The 17,769-nt window shown below is 43.8% G+C and overlaps 1 protein-coding gene across 1 annotated transcript; it reads left to right on the forward strand.

Annotated features, from left to right (window-relative positions):
- The first annotated feature begins 10,539 nt into the window (after window positions 1-10,539).
- LOC109743497 (uncharacterized) lies at window positions 10,540-17,523 on the forward strand. Its single transcript, XM_020302593.4, has 12 exons — window positions 10,540-10,828; window positions 10,946-11,077; window positions 11,166-11,221; window positions 12,038-12,103; window positions 12,179-12,286; window positions 12,962-13,028; window positions 15,339-15,423; window positions 15,603-15,763; window positions 15,903-16,004; window positions 16,576-16,798; window positions 16,934-17,092; window positions 17,198-17,523. Exons 1-11 carry the CDS (start codon window positions 10,631-10,633, stop codon window positions 17,065-17,067), a joined length of 1,332 nt encoding a protein of 443 aa, XP_020158182.1. The 5' UTR covers window positions 10,540-10,630; the 3' UTR covers window positions 17,068-17,092; window positions 17,198-17,523.
- The last annotated feature ends 246 nt before the right edge of the window (window positions 17,524-17,769 follow it).

The raw sequence follows: 17,769 nt of genomic DNA on the forward strand, positions 1-17,769 counted from the left end.
AAGCGCAAGCGAGCGAAGAAATTACTGCGATAAAATCCTGCCCCGCCTGCCCGCGCACCGTTCTGGGCCCGGCCCAACAACGCGTTGCGCTTATGTGTGGTACAGGCCCGGGGGCTCCTATCGGTGTACAAAAGTAGGGGCTCTCCTTTTTTACCCCTTTACTTGTGCACGGGCAGTCAGAGCCGCGCCCACGGCCACACTAAGGAGGGCAGAGGAGGGAAGCCGGAGGCACAAGACATCTAGAGCAACGCCAAGACCACAGACACAAAGAGCCGAAGGGCGAGGTGGGCTCCCCCGGCAAGGCCCTTGCCGGGGCGGCCTCCACAACCCCGGCAAGAACCTAGCCGGGGCAACTTGCCCGATGCCAGCAGAGCGTGCCACCCTTGGGCCAAGGGTTCCAACACCATCAACCACATTGGGACCAAGGCTCGGGAGGCGCCTCCATGGTGGCATGCAGATCTTTGTGAAGATCATAAATACACGAAATCAGATAAGGACCAGAAGACGACGATCCTCGGCGGGATCCTAGCCGAGGAAATCCACGAGACCCCCGGCAAGATCCTTGCCGGGGACGACCGCGATGTCACGGCAAGGCCCTTGCCGGGGCCCCGGCAAGGCCCTTGCCGAAGACACCTGCGAGGCCACAACCAGGCCCGCGTCTGCCAAGACTCCATCGCCGTTCCCATGCAGCTGCCAGCCCAACCAGCTGGGCAGGCACCTGCGTGGCAACGTGTGGCTTCCAGACCAGCTCAGCAAGCACCTGCGTGCTGGCATGCAGATCTTTGTGAAGACCCTACCACCGCGCCATCTCAACAGCCTGCCAGCCTACATGGCGTTGCGTGCATCGTTGGCCTGGACGCGTGTCGGAGCAAGGCGGGGCGGCGATGGACGGGACGGGCCTCGTTACCATCCCCAGTAAAGAAACGGGACACCTAGGGGCGCATTTAATGCGTCTTGTCCCGTAATGACAAGTTATAAGCTTGTGCACTGTACACCTTTCCGCCTCTTGTGTGCCACTGTGGCGACCCCTTTTTTCTATAAAAGGAGGCCCGAGGCGTCTAGGAGAAGGATTCAGACCTTTTGGGAAACACTCGCACCACAGCTAGCTCAAGAGCTCAAGAACACTCGAATACATACACCAAAGCAGGACTAGGGTATTACGCATCTTCGCGGCCCGAACCTGGGTAAACGATCCTTGTGCTGACCGCCAGACCCGCTCTTTGCACAACCCCGCGCCCGCCAACCGTAGAAGGGATCCCAGTGATTCCATAGGTGTCGATTTCCCCCAAAAAGAGCCTAAGCTTGGGGATTCCCAAGGCACCCCAAGGTAATATTCAAGGACAACCAAGCATCTAAGCTTGTGGATGCCCTGAATGGCATCCCCTCTTTCGTCTTCGTCTATCAGTAAATTTACTTGAGGCTATATTTTTATTCACCACATGATATGTGTTTTGCTTGGAGCGTCTTGTATGATATGAGTATTTGCTTTTTAGTTTGCCACAATCATCCTTGTTGTACGCACCTTTTGAGAGGGGACACACATGAATCATGATTTATTAGAATACTCTATGTGCTTCACTTATATCTTTTGAGCTAGGCAATTTTGCTCTAGTGCTTCACTTATATCTTTTTAGAGAACGGCGGTGGTTTTATTTTATAGAAATTGTTGAACTCTCATGCTTCACTTGTATTATTTTGAGAGTCTCACTAAACGGCATGGTAATTTGCTTTGGTTATGAATTTAGTCCTAATATGATGGGCATCCAAGACGGATATAATAAAAACTTTCATATAAAGAGCGTTGAATACTATGAGAAGTTTGATTCCTTATGATTGTTTTGAGATATAAAGATGGTGATATTAGAGTCATGCTAGTGAGTAATTGTGGATTGGTAGAAATACTTGTGTTAAAGTTTGTGATTCCCGTAGCATGCACGTATGGTGAACCGTTATGTGATGAAGTCGAAGCACGATTTATTTATTTATTGTCTTCCTTATGAGTGGCGGTCGGGGACGAGCGATGGTTTTTTCCTACCAATCTACCCCCCCCCCCCCCCCAGGAGCATGCGTGTATTACTTTGTTTTGATAGCTAATGGGTTTTTGCAATAAGTATGTGAGTTCTTTATGACAAATGTTGAGTCCATGGATTATATGCACTCTCACCCTTCCACCATTGCTAGCCTCTCTAGTACCGCGCAACTTTCGCCGGTGCATTACACCCACCATATATCCTTCCTCAAAACAGCCACCATTCCTACCTATTATGGCATTTCCATTGCCATTCCGAGATATATTGCCATGCAACTTCCACTGTTCCATTTATTATGACACGCACCATCATTGTCATATTGCTTTGCATGATCGTAAGATAGCTAGCATGATGTTTTCATGGCTTGTCCATTTTTATGTCATTTTCTACGCTAGATCATTGCACATCCCGGTACACTGCTGGAGTCCTTCATATAGATTCATATTTTGTTCTAAGTATCGAGTTGTAATTCTTGAGTTGTAAGTAAATAAAAGTGTGATGATCATCATTATTAGAGCATTGTCCCATGTGAGGAAGGATGATGGAAGCTAGGATTCCCTCACAAGTTGGGATGAGTCTCTGGACTTTACAAAAATAAAAGAGGCCAAAGAAGCCCACCAAAAAACTGAGAGAAAAGAGAGAAGGGGCAATGCTACTATCCTTTTTCCACACTTGTGCTTCAAAGTAGCACCATGATCTTCATGATAGAGAGTCTCCTATGTTGTCACTTTCATATACTAGTGGGAATTTTTCATTACAGAACTTGGCATGTATATTCCAATGATGGGCTTCCTCAAATTGCCCTAGGTCTTCGTGAGCAAGCGAGTTGGATGCACACCCACTTAGTTTCTTTTTGAGCTTTCATACACTTATAGCTCTAGTGCATCCGTTGCATCGCAATCCGTACTCACTCACATTGATATCTATTGATGGGCATCTCCATAGCCCGTTGATACGCTTAGTTGATGTGAGACTATCTCCTTCTTTTTGTCTTCTCCACAACCACCATATTCTATTCCACCTATAGTGCTATATCCATGGCTCACGCTCATGTATTGTGTGAAAGTTGAAAAAGTTCGAGAACATCAAAAGTATGAAACAATTGCTTGGCTTGTCATCGGGGTTGTGCATGATTTAATATTTTGTGTGATCAAGATGGAGCATATATAGCCAGACTATATGATTTTGTAGGGATAACTTTCTTTGGCCATGTTATTTTGAGAAGACATGATTGCTTTATTAGTATGCTTGAAGTATTATTATTTTTATGTCAATATCAAACTTTTGTTTTGAATCTTATGGATCTGAATATTCATGCCAGAATAAAGAAAGTTACATGGATAAATATGTTAGGTAGCATTCCACATCAAAAATTCTGTTTTTATCATTTACCTACTCGAGGACGAGCAGGAATTAAGCTTGGGGATGCCTGATACGTCTCCAACGTATCTATAATTTTTAACTGTTCCATGCTATTATATTATATGTTTTGGATGTTTATATGCATTAATATGTTATTTTATATTATTTTTGGGACTAACTTATTAACCCAGAGCCTAGTGCTAGTTTCTGTTTTTTCCTTGTTTTTTGAGTTTTACAGGAAAGGAATATCAAACGGAGTCCAAACGGAATAAAACTTTAGGACGGTTTTTTGTTGGACCAGAAGACACACGTAAGACTTGCATAGGAAGGTAGAAGAGTCCTGAGGGCTCCACAAGCCCTCAGGGCGCGCCCCCTGGCTTGTGGGCCCCCGGGAGTCCTCCAACCCTAATCTTTGGCCTATAAATTCAGAAATATTCCCCGACCAACAGAAGCATCCGCCAAAATACTTTTCCACCGCTGTAACCTTCTGTTCTCGTGAGATCCCATCTTGGGGCCTTTTTCGGCATCCTGCCGAGGGGGATTCGAGCACGGAGGGCATCTACATCAACTCTATTGCCCTTCCAATGAAGCGTGAGTAGTTTATCACAGACCTACGGGTCCATAGCTAGTAGCTAGATGGCTTCTTCTCTCTCTTTGATCTTCAATACAATGTTCTCCTCTATGTTCTTGGAGATCTATCCGATGTAATCTTCTTTTGCGGTGTGTTTGTTGAGATCCGATGAATTGTGGATTTATGATCAGATTATCTATGAATAGTAATTGAATCTTCTCTCAATTCTTATATGCATGATTTAATATCTTTGTATTTCTCTTCGAATTATCGATTTGGTTTGGCCAACTAGATTGGTTTTTCTTGCAATGGGAGAGGTGCTTAGTTTTGGGTTCAATCTTGTGGTGTCCTCACCCAGTGACAAAGTAGGGGGAGCGAGTCACATATTTGTATTGTTGCCATCAAGGGTAAAAAATGGGGTTTTCATCATATTGCTTGAGTTTATCCCTCTACATCATGTCATCTTGCTTAAGGCGTTACTCCATTCTTGTGAACTTAATACTCTAGATGCATGCTGGATAGCGGTCGATGTGTGGAGTAATAGTAGTAGATGCAGGCAGGAGTAGGTCTACTTGACACGGACGTGATGCCTATATTCATAATCATTGAATTGGATATCATCATAACTTTCGCTTTTCTATCAATTGCTCGACAGTAATTTGTTCACCCACCATATTATTTGCCTTCAAGAGAGAAGCCTCTAGTGAAACATATGGCCCCCGGGTCTATTTTCCATCATATATTTTCAGATCTATAAACCAAAAATACCAAAAATATCTTGCTGCAATTTATTTACTTTTATTTCGTTTTATGTTTTAGTAATATTTATATCTATCTCTATCAAATCTCACCTTTGCAAGTGACTGTGAAGGGATTTACAACCCCTTTATCGCGTTGGGCTCAAGTGTTTGATTGTTTGTGCAGGTGCATAGATTGGGGACTTGCTTGTGTCTCCTACTGGATTGATACCTTGGTTCTTATCTGAGGAAAATACTTATCTCTACTTTCCTGCATCACCCTTTCCTCTTCAAGGGAAAGACCAATGCAAGCTCAAGAAGTAGCATTATGCAAGAAGAATCTTTATAAAATGGGTTAATTCAAGATATGATCAAGAAGAGTCTTGACATAAGATTATTATGATCATATCCAATAATATTTTATTTTGAATAAAATATTATGGCTGAAAAACTATATGGATTAAGATCTAGGAATCAAACAATACTAGCACAAATATCACAAAGTTTTTGAGTGTGTCAAACTAATGATGAAGGCTCTACCACAAGCAATGCATTAATAACACAAGATAAGTTGTTAAGTGTTATGCAACTAGATTATTGACTCTAATGCAAGTGGGAGACTGTTGGAAATATGCCCTAGAGGCAATAATATTGTATTATTATATTTCCATTATTCGTAATTAAGAGTTTATATTTCATGCTATAACTGCTACGATCCTGGAATATGCGATTCAATGGAAAACTCATATGCACGTGTGGAATGATAAACGGTCAAACAATAGGTTCCTGGTCCAGCCTCTAGGACTGGCTCAAGTGTTGTTGGTGATCACGTTTTTCGGATCTTATGATATCATTAGGTGCAATGATAGTCCTAAAACAACATTGAGGGTATGACGTTAGAAGAACGATCATATTGAATCGACCCAATCTTGTATGTTATACTTTGTGATCATATCGTTTGAAATCATCTGTTATAACACGGAATGTTAGCATGTGTACTTTAGTTCCTCAGACCATGAGAGTGTCTCGGTTACTTCCTACCAGACGGTGGACTTTGGGGTTGCTCAAACGTCATCTGTAACAAGGTGATCATAATGACAACTTTCAGGTTCAGCGAATAGTTTGACAAGTGAACGAACAGCTAAAGAGTGGGATTTGCTCCTCCGACGATGGAGAGATATTCTTAGGGCCCTCTCGGTGTGACGGCATCCATCATCGTCTGGCCAGACACAGGTGACTACGTCAGGGGATGCCTTAACACGTCAACGAGAAAGAAGAACAATTCCTGTAACGGGAGCAACGGTATAGTGGGCATGGTGATGACCCACGAGGATACCGATGCACAACGAGTTTTGTAAAGTATCGCGAAGCGAAGGTAACGTCACATGATAACCAAAGGTTCACTCGAATATCATTCATGTAATCATAGGGACCGATATGGATGGCCATGGTTCCGCTATCTGTCATTGAACGAAGGAGTTTCATTCATGTCTATGCTTTACCGAACCTACGGGGTCACAAGCTTAAGGTAATCATGATCTGCTGAGTGTTAGTGGAATGGGAGTGATGAGAATATATTTATGAAATATTTTCATTAATATCCGGAATAGCTCCGAGAGGTTCCACAAGCGTTTCGGGGTCACCGGTAGGGTTTCGGTGAATATCGAGTAATACCGAGTATTACCTATTAATTATATATAGGTGGAAAATGTTTTCGGAGATTTTAAATTATATATATAATGCTCTGAAAATGTTTAAGGTATTTTATATATTAATTAAATATCAACGTACCTTAAAAGGCCAAGAGGGGATAGGAGACTTGGGCCATAAAGGCCCAAGTGGAGGTGGCGCCCCCCTTTCCTTGTGGGGGCGCCGAATCCTACTAGGGGTGGGAGTTGGACTCTCCCCCTAGGCCGGCACACCAAGGGATGGTTTCCCTCCATTGGTGGCTGCCCTCTCCTCCCCCCTAAACCTATATATACTAGATGTTTTCCACCCTTTTGAATAACAAGTTTTGGGTGCCTCTTCTAGTTGTAGTTCTAGTTGGTCCTAGACTAATTAGAGCTAGCCCTAGCCACCTCTAATCCTCATAATTAGAAGTCCAGTGTGGTTCTAATCTCCTCCATCTAATTCTCCGACGACGATTAGCTCTGGACGGCGAAGCGCTGCCGGATCGTGAAGACCGTACGCTTGCAACCAAGTAGAGAGGTCGTGCTTTGCTTTTCTCCTTCGGTTCGAGGGTGGTTCGCGGGATCGTCATCAACGTTCGAGGGACCTTGAACACGATCGACACCGACTCTTCTTCTTCCGCTGCACTTCGGAGTTGGTAACGATCGTTGATCACAACCCGTTATGCATCTTCATATTGATCTTGGTGATCGTCGGTGTGATTTTTTTTATTTTCTACTACGTTTCCCAACAGCCGGACATAGGGAAGATACGAGGGAAGGATTGTCTCTGGGACTCCAGACAGTCTGCTTAGCGAGCTGCCGGACATGGGGAAGACAAAGGGATCCGCGACGGTTGGCCATAGACTAGTGTATCCATGTCGTGGGAGTGGAGCTCCGCGCAACCGTACGTGCATGTAGTTTTACCTTTTTACTTGAAAATATATCCAAAACGTAACCATTTTCGTTCGGTTTGTATGAAATCTGTGATGTTTATAAGAAATCTGACCTTGTTTGCACGAATTTCATCCGGTTTGTTGAAAAAGAGTTTGAAATGTATGCATATATGGTTGGATAGCGGCCTCCCGCATCCATGTCCGTGGATGGATGCGGGAGGAAATTTGCGGGTTGCTGTTGGAGATGCCCTTATTAAGGATTTCTACAGACCAATGCATTGGATGTTTAATGACTGCACCTCATGGTCGAGTTGCTTTGGGCTACCGTACTAATCCTTATTGTCACAAACTTTTGGTATAGCCTTCCATGTGTCCCTGTACTTTACCTCCTCCTTGATAGATCTATGAGATTCCGGGTACATGCGGAGCCTTAGAATGAGAAAGAGATAAGAGACAAATGTGTTGCGAATAACACATACAGATGACGTTCAATTAAGTAAAGTCAATGCCAATGATCATGTGCACAAATACATAGGGCTGCAAGGCTATGCCTCGGCCCATTGCCGGAGGGAATTACTCAAACATCACAATCAGATCAAGGATGAGAAACATTGTAGACGACATTGATAGATGAATGATTGTATAGTCTTACAATGTCGTCTTATGTGATGGATCGATTACAAGAAGGCAAATTATGGGGAGAATGACTATGGAGATGGAGATGGCGATGGCTAGGGTTTCTCCAAGCAATGGTGGTTGGTGGTGATAGTGATCCTGGCGACTCTTCTGCTCTCTGCGGGATTGCTCTATTGCGAATGGGGCCATGAGCCTTTTATAAAGTGTGTCATGGCTGACGTCACGGAGCTAGTGGAGGGTGGTACGGGCGCTCGTGCTCATACCAGATATCGTCTTCTCCTCTGTTGCTTCTGTGGCGCCTCCCATTTTTTTGGCTTGATCTCCACACTTCATATTTCTGTGTATAGCTTCATTTCCTTCCGTTTAATGGTCCATTTCCTGTAAAAACAAATTGAGCAAAGATATTTGTAATTTGCATTTATTAGTCATTAGTGATAAGATTAGAGTGGTTTTCTTGGAATATCTAGGATTATTCGGTTTAAACACTGGAAGGATGAGTACACTCATCAACCTCCCCAAGCTTAAACCTTGATCGTCCTCGGGCAAGAACAAAACCATAAGGAACTCAGTTGTTTAAATCGAAATAAGATGAAGGTTTTGGTTCACTTACGATGGGTACACCTAGATATCCCAACACTTTCTTCATCTGAAAACTTAGCATAATTGTAGCGATGACAATGGTTATTATGCAAGCAGGTTAGCTCAAGATAATTAACATAAAGTTTTCATTAGTTTAGACAAAGTAATCAACTCACAATTATTCTACTTCATTTAGCTTACACTTGCTTGCCAAGAAGAACTTTGCAACGAAAAGGGACTGAAAGGTATGTAGAAGACAACATGTTGCTAGAGTAACTCACTAACACCCACGAGTATCGCCTTATCAAGGCTCGCAAGCACTCCTTCCATCGTTGCTTGTTGAAACTTTCATTTTACGGTGACAAGATCATGCCAAAGAAATGATACATGCAAATGGTTTTTTGTTGTGCCTTAAATTGAATACTATGAACCACGATTTGTCTCTTTCGGGCGCATTCATTAATATTCTTTTTCCCACACACACTGCATCAAGAGAAAGCCGAATAATACTCGTCATAGTGTTGTGACTACAGACATGATGAATGATGCCATCGGGATTGATTATATCCAAATCTCAAAGCCATTTAAGGTGGCCAATGAGAACATTTTTGAGGTTGCTACTCCAACCCCAACGAAGAAAAAGCAGCGAGATGGATAGAGCTCAAGGCACCGGAGAACACATGGTTGCCATTGAGCAGGAGAAGTTGATGATCACTATAGATGAGGTGATGACCCATAAAATGGATCAAGGGTAAAAAGATTATGTTTATGGACAATAGTGGCCTTATTAGACAACAAAGATCACACATGGAGGCACTCATGGACATGTCTTGGCATCAAAGATGGGTAGGTTTAAGGGCAGCAATGGTCGCATTTGATGCTCCATGTGTGATAATTTTGGATAAACTTTTGTTCTATGTTTATGATCATCACTTTGCTTTGCATGTCATGTTTAAATTTAAATTTGATTATAATTTTTTAAATATGGATTAAAAATGTTATTGAACTCTATGCGGTGGGATCATACAAGTTTGAATTGTTTTCATGCCGAATATGAGTTCAAATTGTTTGCGTATGCACAAGAGGGAGAGAAACAAAGAAAAATATAATTGGGCAGGGGGGTGTTGTTTTAAGGTATGTCGGAGAAGGTGCACCAAAGATCCCTTGCGTTGGGTCAAAAGGAGTTGGTTTTGGAGCCCTGCTAGGCGACCGACGTTCTCTGGCCGATTGACGGCCGATACGTTGCATCCACCATCGAATGCGGCTGGCCAACACTCCTATCCCGTTTGATTTCAGTGTTGTGCGCATATCGGCCAGACTATGTCGTATGCATGGCAGTTTCGTTAATTTTGTGGTTTAAGAAGACTTCTATTTTAATATTAAAGAGATATTTTTTTAAAATATCTGAATCAAAACCCAATCTTCTCTTTCCCTTCCTTTCTCATGAAAGTGGTGGCTAGGATGAAGAATCCATCCCCTTGAGGCTCTGTCAACGAGCCGTGGATTTCCTTGCCCTCTGCCTATCGCTCCACGGTTAATGAAGGGGCATGGAACCCCGATGCCTGAGCCCCAACTAGTAATTTAGGTTAGGGATTTTTAGCCCTCATAGAGTTGGCGCTTGGACGGATGGCGGCACCTCGCCTTCGAGCTGGTATTTCGGGCTCTAATTGACTTCGTCCGCCACGACGGAGTTGAAGTAGCTTTGACATAAATTTTTCTTGTCTCCTTGGGGAGGCAAGGTTAGAGTTTCTTGCCATATGTGCGTGACGGTGAGATCTCAGACACTTTAGATCTGTTCAAGGGTTCAATATCGGCTCCAAGGGGTTGGCTCTTTGGGATATGTGCACGAAGACTTCCCAGCCGTTCTCGACAAGATAGACCGGCAAAGGTAGGGAAGCGGCTCGTTCTGACGACGGTAGCGGTTGTTCGATGGTTTAGGAACCTTGATGTAATTTTTATTATATTTAGGGTGCTTAGTATTTCTGATGAACTTTTATATAACCGATCTTGTCTTTTTTGAAGAAGAAAAAACTCAGTTACATGAGAGATTCTTGCTGGTGTGGTTGGTGAGTCCACGTGAGGAACCCATGCGCACATGTGGCGAGCGCATGTGCCGAAATAGTATCCGCGTGGATCCAGATCCTCCCCGGGCATGGGTGGCATCTTGACAAATCGAGGCGGGACCCACCCGCCGATCTCCGGCAACCAACCGCTGGTACTAGTCTCTGTCCCGCCCCCTCCCGATTCTCCGGGGAGTCCGAGCGAGCTCACGAACAGCACGCCAGTCGACTCGCTCGCTCTCACTCTCCCCTCCGGCGCCCGTAGACGCAGCCGGCAGATCCAAGCAATGGTGCGCGTCACTGAGACACACCTCTCTGGCCTCGCTCGCTTGCTCTTCCTTTGCATCTCGTGATCCCGCGCCTTGGCTCTCCCAGTCATCACCTCTTTTTCTCCGCCTTCTTTTCAGGATTTGAGGGCGTTCTTCGGGGGCAAGAAGCAGGAGCCGGAGCAGAACGGGCACGCCAACGGGGCGGCGCCCAACGGGGGCGTCAAGAAGAGGACCGCCGATTTGGCCATCTACGAGCAGTACGAGCAGCAGGTCCGCGTGCTGTTTATCGATTACGTGCATGCGGGTGTTCTTGGCTGGTCCTGTTCCCTTGACCCCGATCCCGTTTTTGCTGTTTCAGGCCAGGCAGCCGGAGATGCGCGCCGCAGCTATTCGCGATGGGAATGCTGATGTGATGTGAGATACTTCTTCGTTTTTGTCTTAATTCGATCCACTGTTTAGGTGCTCGATGCAGCATGCAGTGGTGGGTTTGCTTATCAGATCTTGAGCTGTAGGTTTGGGCATTAGTTTTGGTGCGAAATAGAAGGGGTTGACTGAGTGAAAGCTATTGATTTGTCGGAATGCGTTTGTTGTGGAATGGGTAGAGAGGTCTAGTTGGCTTGGAAGTATGGCCATTAATGTGGGAGAGCGTCATCTACCTTTCATTTCAAAAAATAAATAAATGTGGGATGCTGATTCATGTTATTTCGACTAGTTTGTTGAATGCATGAGTGCACAATGCAGTTCCTCTGAAGGGGCTCGGCTGCATCAGGTGCATCCCTAGTTCAACTGGAGATTAAGATTTTCGGTGCCAAACCTTACTAACCGGCCATGTTGCGCTGGACATCTTACTTATAGAGTTGTGAAAGTACTCCACTTTAGAATGTGTCTTGCAAGAGAATTTTGAAACCATCTAGGATTGGTGCTACTGGGGATGTCTTTAAGGTCACAATTTTCGGGTTTTAGCTGTAGTATAACTTGAATTATTAACAGTTTCTCATTTGCTGTCTAAAAAGGACCAACAAATTGGTCCAGTTCATTTCATATCTTTGTGCTATCTTCCGTATTGTAATTGTCCACGGAAGGAGTTATGGAAAGTCCTAAGTTGCCACTATGTTTCACTTCAATTTCAACATTTGCTCTCCCTGAGAAATGATTTTGCATGTTCAAATCTTAGTTATTCAGAATATCTACTCTTCTTGAACATTACAATTATGGAGGTTACTTTTGCAGCCAGAAGCCTCTCCTACCTCAGTTTGAGTCAGCTGAAATGCGTAACTTAGCAGAGACATTGTTGCGGTAAGGAGTAATCTAAGCTTCACATAGAATTAGGGATGACATTGTCTAGCTATCGACTTATTCTCCTCCTTTCAGGGATATTATCCGTGGGAGCCCTGATGTGCAATGGGAAAGCATCAAGGGACTAGAGACTGCAAAACGTCTCCTAAAAGAAGCAGTCGTCATGCCCATAAAGTACCCAAAGTAAGATTGCTACTTTATGATTCGTAAGGTTAAAGTTAATCTTTCGACATTACCTCATAGTGTGTTCAACTGTACCATCATTGTGCCCTTCCCTAGTGGTATTTCAGATTCTCTGCTTCTTTGTGTGATGGTCTTCTCTTTTATAAATAAGAAATAAATTCAGAGAAGGAAGGCAGTGAAGGTCTTTTTGTAGCAGAAAAAATTGATGCCTAATATCATATAAATTGTTATATATTCTTGTTCACCTTTCTTTTGATTCTTTAGCTTATAGGGAGCAGAGCAACCAACCACATTGAATTATCCTACGTATTTAATTGAATTAACGAAGAATGGCAAAATAACGGCTTTGCTAAGCACGCTTGAGAAGAGCATATTATAGTTGAACTCTTAATGTATTTTAGAAAAAAAAATACTTCTATCAGATTGTACCCATCACTTTTTGTCTAATACATAATTGGAACAGATTGGAAAATGGTAGTTGCATTAGTTTACTCATTTTATGTAAAATAGTCACTGATCTTTTTTCGGAATGGTCTGGGGGCTCTGAGGTGTGGGTTTGGAAGTTTTTGGAATGGTCCCGCTCCAGTTGTCTACCTCGATGCTAAACCTTTTAAAGGCGTACTGCATATGATTGATTTGACAATTATTCCTAATCTTATTTTTTACAATATTCAGATACTTCACTGGTCTACTATCACCGTGGAAAGGCATCTTACTTTTTGGTCCTCCTGGAACAGGGAAGGTTGTAAACTTGTTCCAGATGTTACTTCTGCATCTTAGTGCACTTAGTACACAAAAAATATATTTCCATATTTTCCTTTACATACCTTTTATTTTCCACGCATTCTTATATCTACACCCTGGGACATTATAAATCACTACTTCACTGTATTTTGTAGCAAGATATATCATAGTAGAGATAACATTCTGATCATAGTTCATTCTAAGTTTAGCAATAGTCATGTGGTACAAAAATTAATATTGTAAGGGATACTTGTAGGTTTACTGCACCCAAGCTCACATGGTCATTTAATTTACTTTTCAGAGGATCAGTTTAGAAAATCCAAAAAAAAAACTGAGATGGAATCACGTACCGTCAAGTATTTTGTGATTATTTTTGTTGATTTGTAGTCTGCATAAAAAAATGAGGAGCTAAAAACATTTTTAGGTTGTGAATTTTTTTGGGGTCTGTTTATTTTCCAGTCCACAATAATAATATCATGATTTTCATGAAACTTGATATCTGAACATAATCAAGAATCATCTACATGTGAGAATATTGGAAGAATGATTTTTTATAAAAGGGAGCAAGTGCTTCCGAGTGCCTAGCTCAACTGGTTGGGGAAGTGGATGTACAAACCCAACACTTGGGTTCAAATCCTCATGGAGGCGAATTTAGGTTCCTATTTATTCTTGATGACCAGGCTTTCCTGGTACTCACGCATTTATCCTTGAGGACTAGGCTTGGTGCATAACCAAGATTAAAAATCCTGGTACTCATGCTTAAAAGGCCGTGTGCATCCCTAGTTGGTGTAGAGCCCGGGAAGTGAAATTCTCCCCCCAATTTACAGCTTGCATGTACGGACCGAAAAAAGTGGATCGCCCCCGCATCGCCCACCGCGCGGGCGACACGGGTGGCGACGCCGCCGCCCCACTATCGGCCCCCTCCCCTTCTCTCCCCCGTCGTCGCCGGCCGGAAACGCATGGGCAAAGCCCTCGCGGTGGTCGGTGGCGGCGGGCCCTTACCCGACCACGCTCTTCGGCAGGCTGGCGCGGCACCGGCGGCGCGGAACATGGAGGCGGATCAACGCGGCTCTGGCGATGCGGATCAGCACCAGGTTGATCGGCGCGGCTTCGGCGGCGCGGATCAGCGCAAGGCAGATCAACACGTCCTACAGTGTGGGTCAGTCTTCAAGCGCGGTGCGGCGGTGGGGATCTGTGCGCTCCTGCTAGCCCTGTTCAGACGGTTGTTCATCCCCTCGTGGTGCTCGTTTTGGTAGTGTCGACCGCCACGTGCGCCATGGCCGCAGGCTTCGTTCATCCAGTTGGGGTCAGCGTCCGTCTGATGGGTCTGGCTCGCTTTGGCCGTAGTCGAGATCTCTGAAGGTGGCGATCCGGTGCACACGATGCTGGATGGAGGTTCGTCAAGCAGATCCGGGTGAAAACCTTGCTTTCGGCTAGTTGCCAAGGCCAGTGATGGTGACGTCCTTCTGCATCGCCCCCTTCTTGAAGGCATCACCGTGGAGAAGCTACAGACCTCTAGCCGCTACCTTCGGGGGAAACCCTAGATCAGTCGATCGGACGACAGCGGCGCTCTTGTGTCATTCCCCCCTTGGGGGCGTCATTCTTGGAAGTGTGCATTGGCTCGAGGGACCAGTGGACAGTTTCAGCAGTGGAGCGGCATTTCATGTGACGCATCGACGATGTGGAGTCTCGGCGGCGTGTCGCAGCAGGGTCTCGGTGACGGATGTGTGATGATGGACGCGCGGACGGAAGTGGCATTGTCTGGCGCCATGGTGGCGTCGACAGCAGGCCTGGCAAGGTCGATGCGTCAGTACCTGCTCTGAAAATGGATCGGTGGAAGACGGTCGCGGCGGCCTCTGCAGTGTGCGCATGCGGTGACCATTGAGAGTGCGCCGGACCAGTGTGTGCCCCAGACCCGGCAATGCGGCTTGGTTGGGGCCTCCGGCTTTAGATGTTGGGCTTTGGTGTGAGGTCTGGGTATGCGGCTCAGACAATCTGACAGATGTTGCCGAGATGGTGGCTTCAGACTTATTGATGTATTACTTTGTAAGGTCTTGGTGAATAATTAGTAAAATGGCTTCATGCATCGTCCTAAGGCCGGGGGTCATCCTCCTTTTCGAAAAAAAGTGCTTCTGAGTGCCATTTGGCATTATAGATAAATGCTTTTTTTTCTTTGGGGGGAGGGGAGGGGGGGCTTTTGTATACATTTTAGAGTTCTATAGTTTTCCTTTTCTTTTCAACCATTCTTTGGCTATTAAGAATTCCTTTGTGTTGCCTATTTAAAGTAGTAGCTCTTTTCCTTTTTCAGACAATGCTGGCAAAAGCAGTTGCTACTGAGTGCAATACTACATTCTTCAACATTTCAGCTTCATCAATTGTCAGCAAATGGCGTGGTGTGTGTTGTTAACTTCCCTCTGTCCTACATACAGTTATTTGATTAAATTACTTAAATTGCATAACAACCGGTAATTTAGGCATGCTTTGCACAATTAGGTAATTTGTTCAGGTGGTCATTTATCTATATTGTTTGATGAAGGAATAACTAATGGAATGTTCTTTTGTGCAAGTGCAGGAGATTCTGAGAAGCTAGTCAAAGTTCTTTTTGAGCTTGCAAGACATCATGCACCATCAACAATATTTCTTGATGAGATTGATGCTATTATTAGTCAGCGTGGTGAAGCTCGTAGTGAGCATGAAGCTAGTCGACGCTTGAAGACTGAGCTACTTATTCAGGTGTCTACTTCTTCACAAATATAAATAAGCTAGTCTTCTAATGCATGGTTTCCTACTACATGATCTCCTAAGCCCTAGCTTGAAGCGTGCTGAGCTTCAGATTTCAGTTTAGTCATATTTACACCATTTTTTACTGCAGATGGATGGCTTGACAAAAACGAACGACTTAGTATTTGTGCTTGCAGCAACAAATCTACCATGGGAATTAGATGCAGCTATGCTCCGTCGGCTTGAGAAGCGGGTATGGCTAGTACTGTGTTTTTATTCCAAGTTGTTTTTCCAAACAAAGAAGGACATGCTCCCAATCTCATTGCCAAAATTGTTTAAACCAAGTTGAATTTTTAACTCGACAGATATATGTTTGTTAATATCCATAATTTCAGTCATGCCTTGGTTGAATATTCTTTTGTGGGGCTTATATGTCAGGCCTGAAGAAACTTTTATTTGAATTCCAATCAGTCTCAAGACGAGCACATCTTACTGTTATGGAAATGGATGCTTGAGATGTAACCAAAGTATTCGATTAGTAGTAAATATTAGAAGAGAGCATGCTAACATATAATATTGTTTCTTTACTGGGCAGTAAGACTAAAATCAACATTTTTCTTATTTATGGTTTATCTATTTCCAAACCATTACTAAAAAACATTGGTTTGCAACTGCATATCACGGACAGATCAAAGTAGGAAGACATGCTTGTATGAGTGAGGCCTTTATTGTAAAAAAGAAGAAGGTGTGAACGTAGGAAACTATCCATGCCATATATTTGATAAATTAACTGCACAATATTTTTTTGGGGCATCGTTCATCAGATTCTTGTACCACTTCCTGAAGCTGAAGCAAGGCATGCCATGTTTAAGGAACTTCTGCCAGCAATGACCTCAAATCTAGAGGTCCCATATGATATCCTGGTCGAAAAGACTGAAGGGTACTCTGGTTCAGACATCCGTCTCGTGTGCAAAGAAGCTGCCATGCAGCCACTGCGACGTCTCATGTCAGTTCTTGAGGCCAGTGATGAGCTGGTGCCAGAGGAAGGTTAGTTTTGATTTCTTGATTTCCTAAAACTCTTTGTACTTCCCTGTGAAATACAATAGTGCCTAAGTTGTTAGACTTGTTCTTGCCGATCTGATCAAACATATTACATATTCGTTATTACCGTTCGTGGTGTAGAGCTGCCTGAGGTTGGCCCTCTCAAACCTGAAGACGTCGAACTTGCTTTGAGCAACACAAGGCCGTCAGCCCATCTCCAAGCACATCGTTATGAAAAGTTTAACCAGGACTATGGGAGCCATATTCTTTCTTAAGAGCAAACCACGATCAGCTTCTCAGGTCAGTGCGCGAGAATATGCCTCGCCAAGCATGTAGTCAATAAAAAGAAACTAAAATTTCCCTCCTTGAAGAATGTAGAATATTTATTTTTGTTGTTGTCTGCAGGTTTGCCAAGTGAAGCACGGTGGTGGTTTATTTGAACATGTACTGGTACAAAGCTATCTTGCCCTACAAGGCCACACCAATCAAAATGGCCTTGTCGCACCGTTATATTTATCCTTTGACAGTCGTCAAGCAGGATGCAAAAATTGTTGCTAAATACATTAGACTGGTTTAAGTTGGGATGCAATCATTGGGCATCTGATTTTTCTGCGCCAGCTCTGCTTGACTAGACTGAAATATTACCCTGTAATGATCATACTCCAAAATAATTAACAAATGATTCATTGAGTAGGATTTATGATGAAATAAATTAGGCATGTTGAATGGAACATTACAGTCCAGTTCTTCGCGCGTCACACATTTTAGGGTTTCTTTGCTTCAAAGGGTTCTCATGGAAACTTTGGAGGATACCTCTCTTAAGAATGTTTTCCGTAAGGCTTGTCTGATTTGCAGGATTAAAAACTTGAGTAAAATCGATAAATCTGCGCACTGCTTCTGCATGCAATTCACAAGGACAATATTCATTTAGATGATTTTATGAAAAACAAATTTGCTTTGTTTCTGCGATAGTGATT

This window comes from Aegilops tauschii, chromosome 3, assembly GCF_002575655.3.
Source record: "Aegilops tauschii subsp. strangulata cultivar AL8/78 chromosome 3, Aet v6.0, whole genome shotgun sequence".
Lineage (NCBI taxonomy): Eukaryota > Viridiplantae > Streptophyta > Magnoliopsida > Poales > Poaceae > Aegilops > Aegilops tauschii.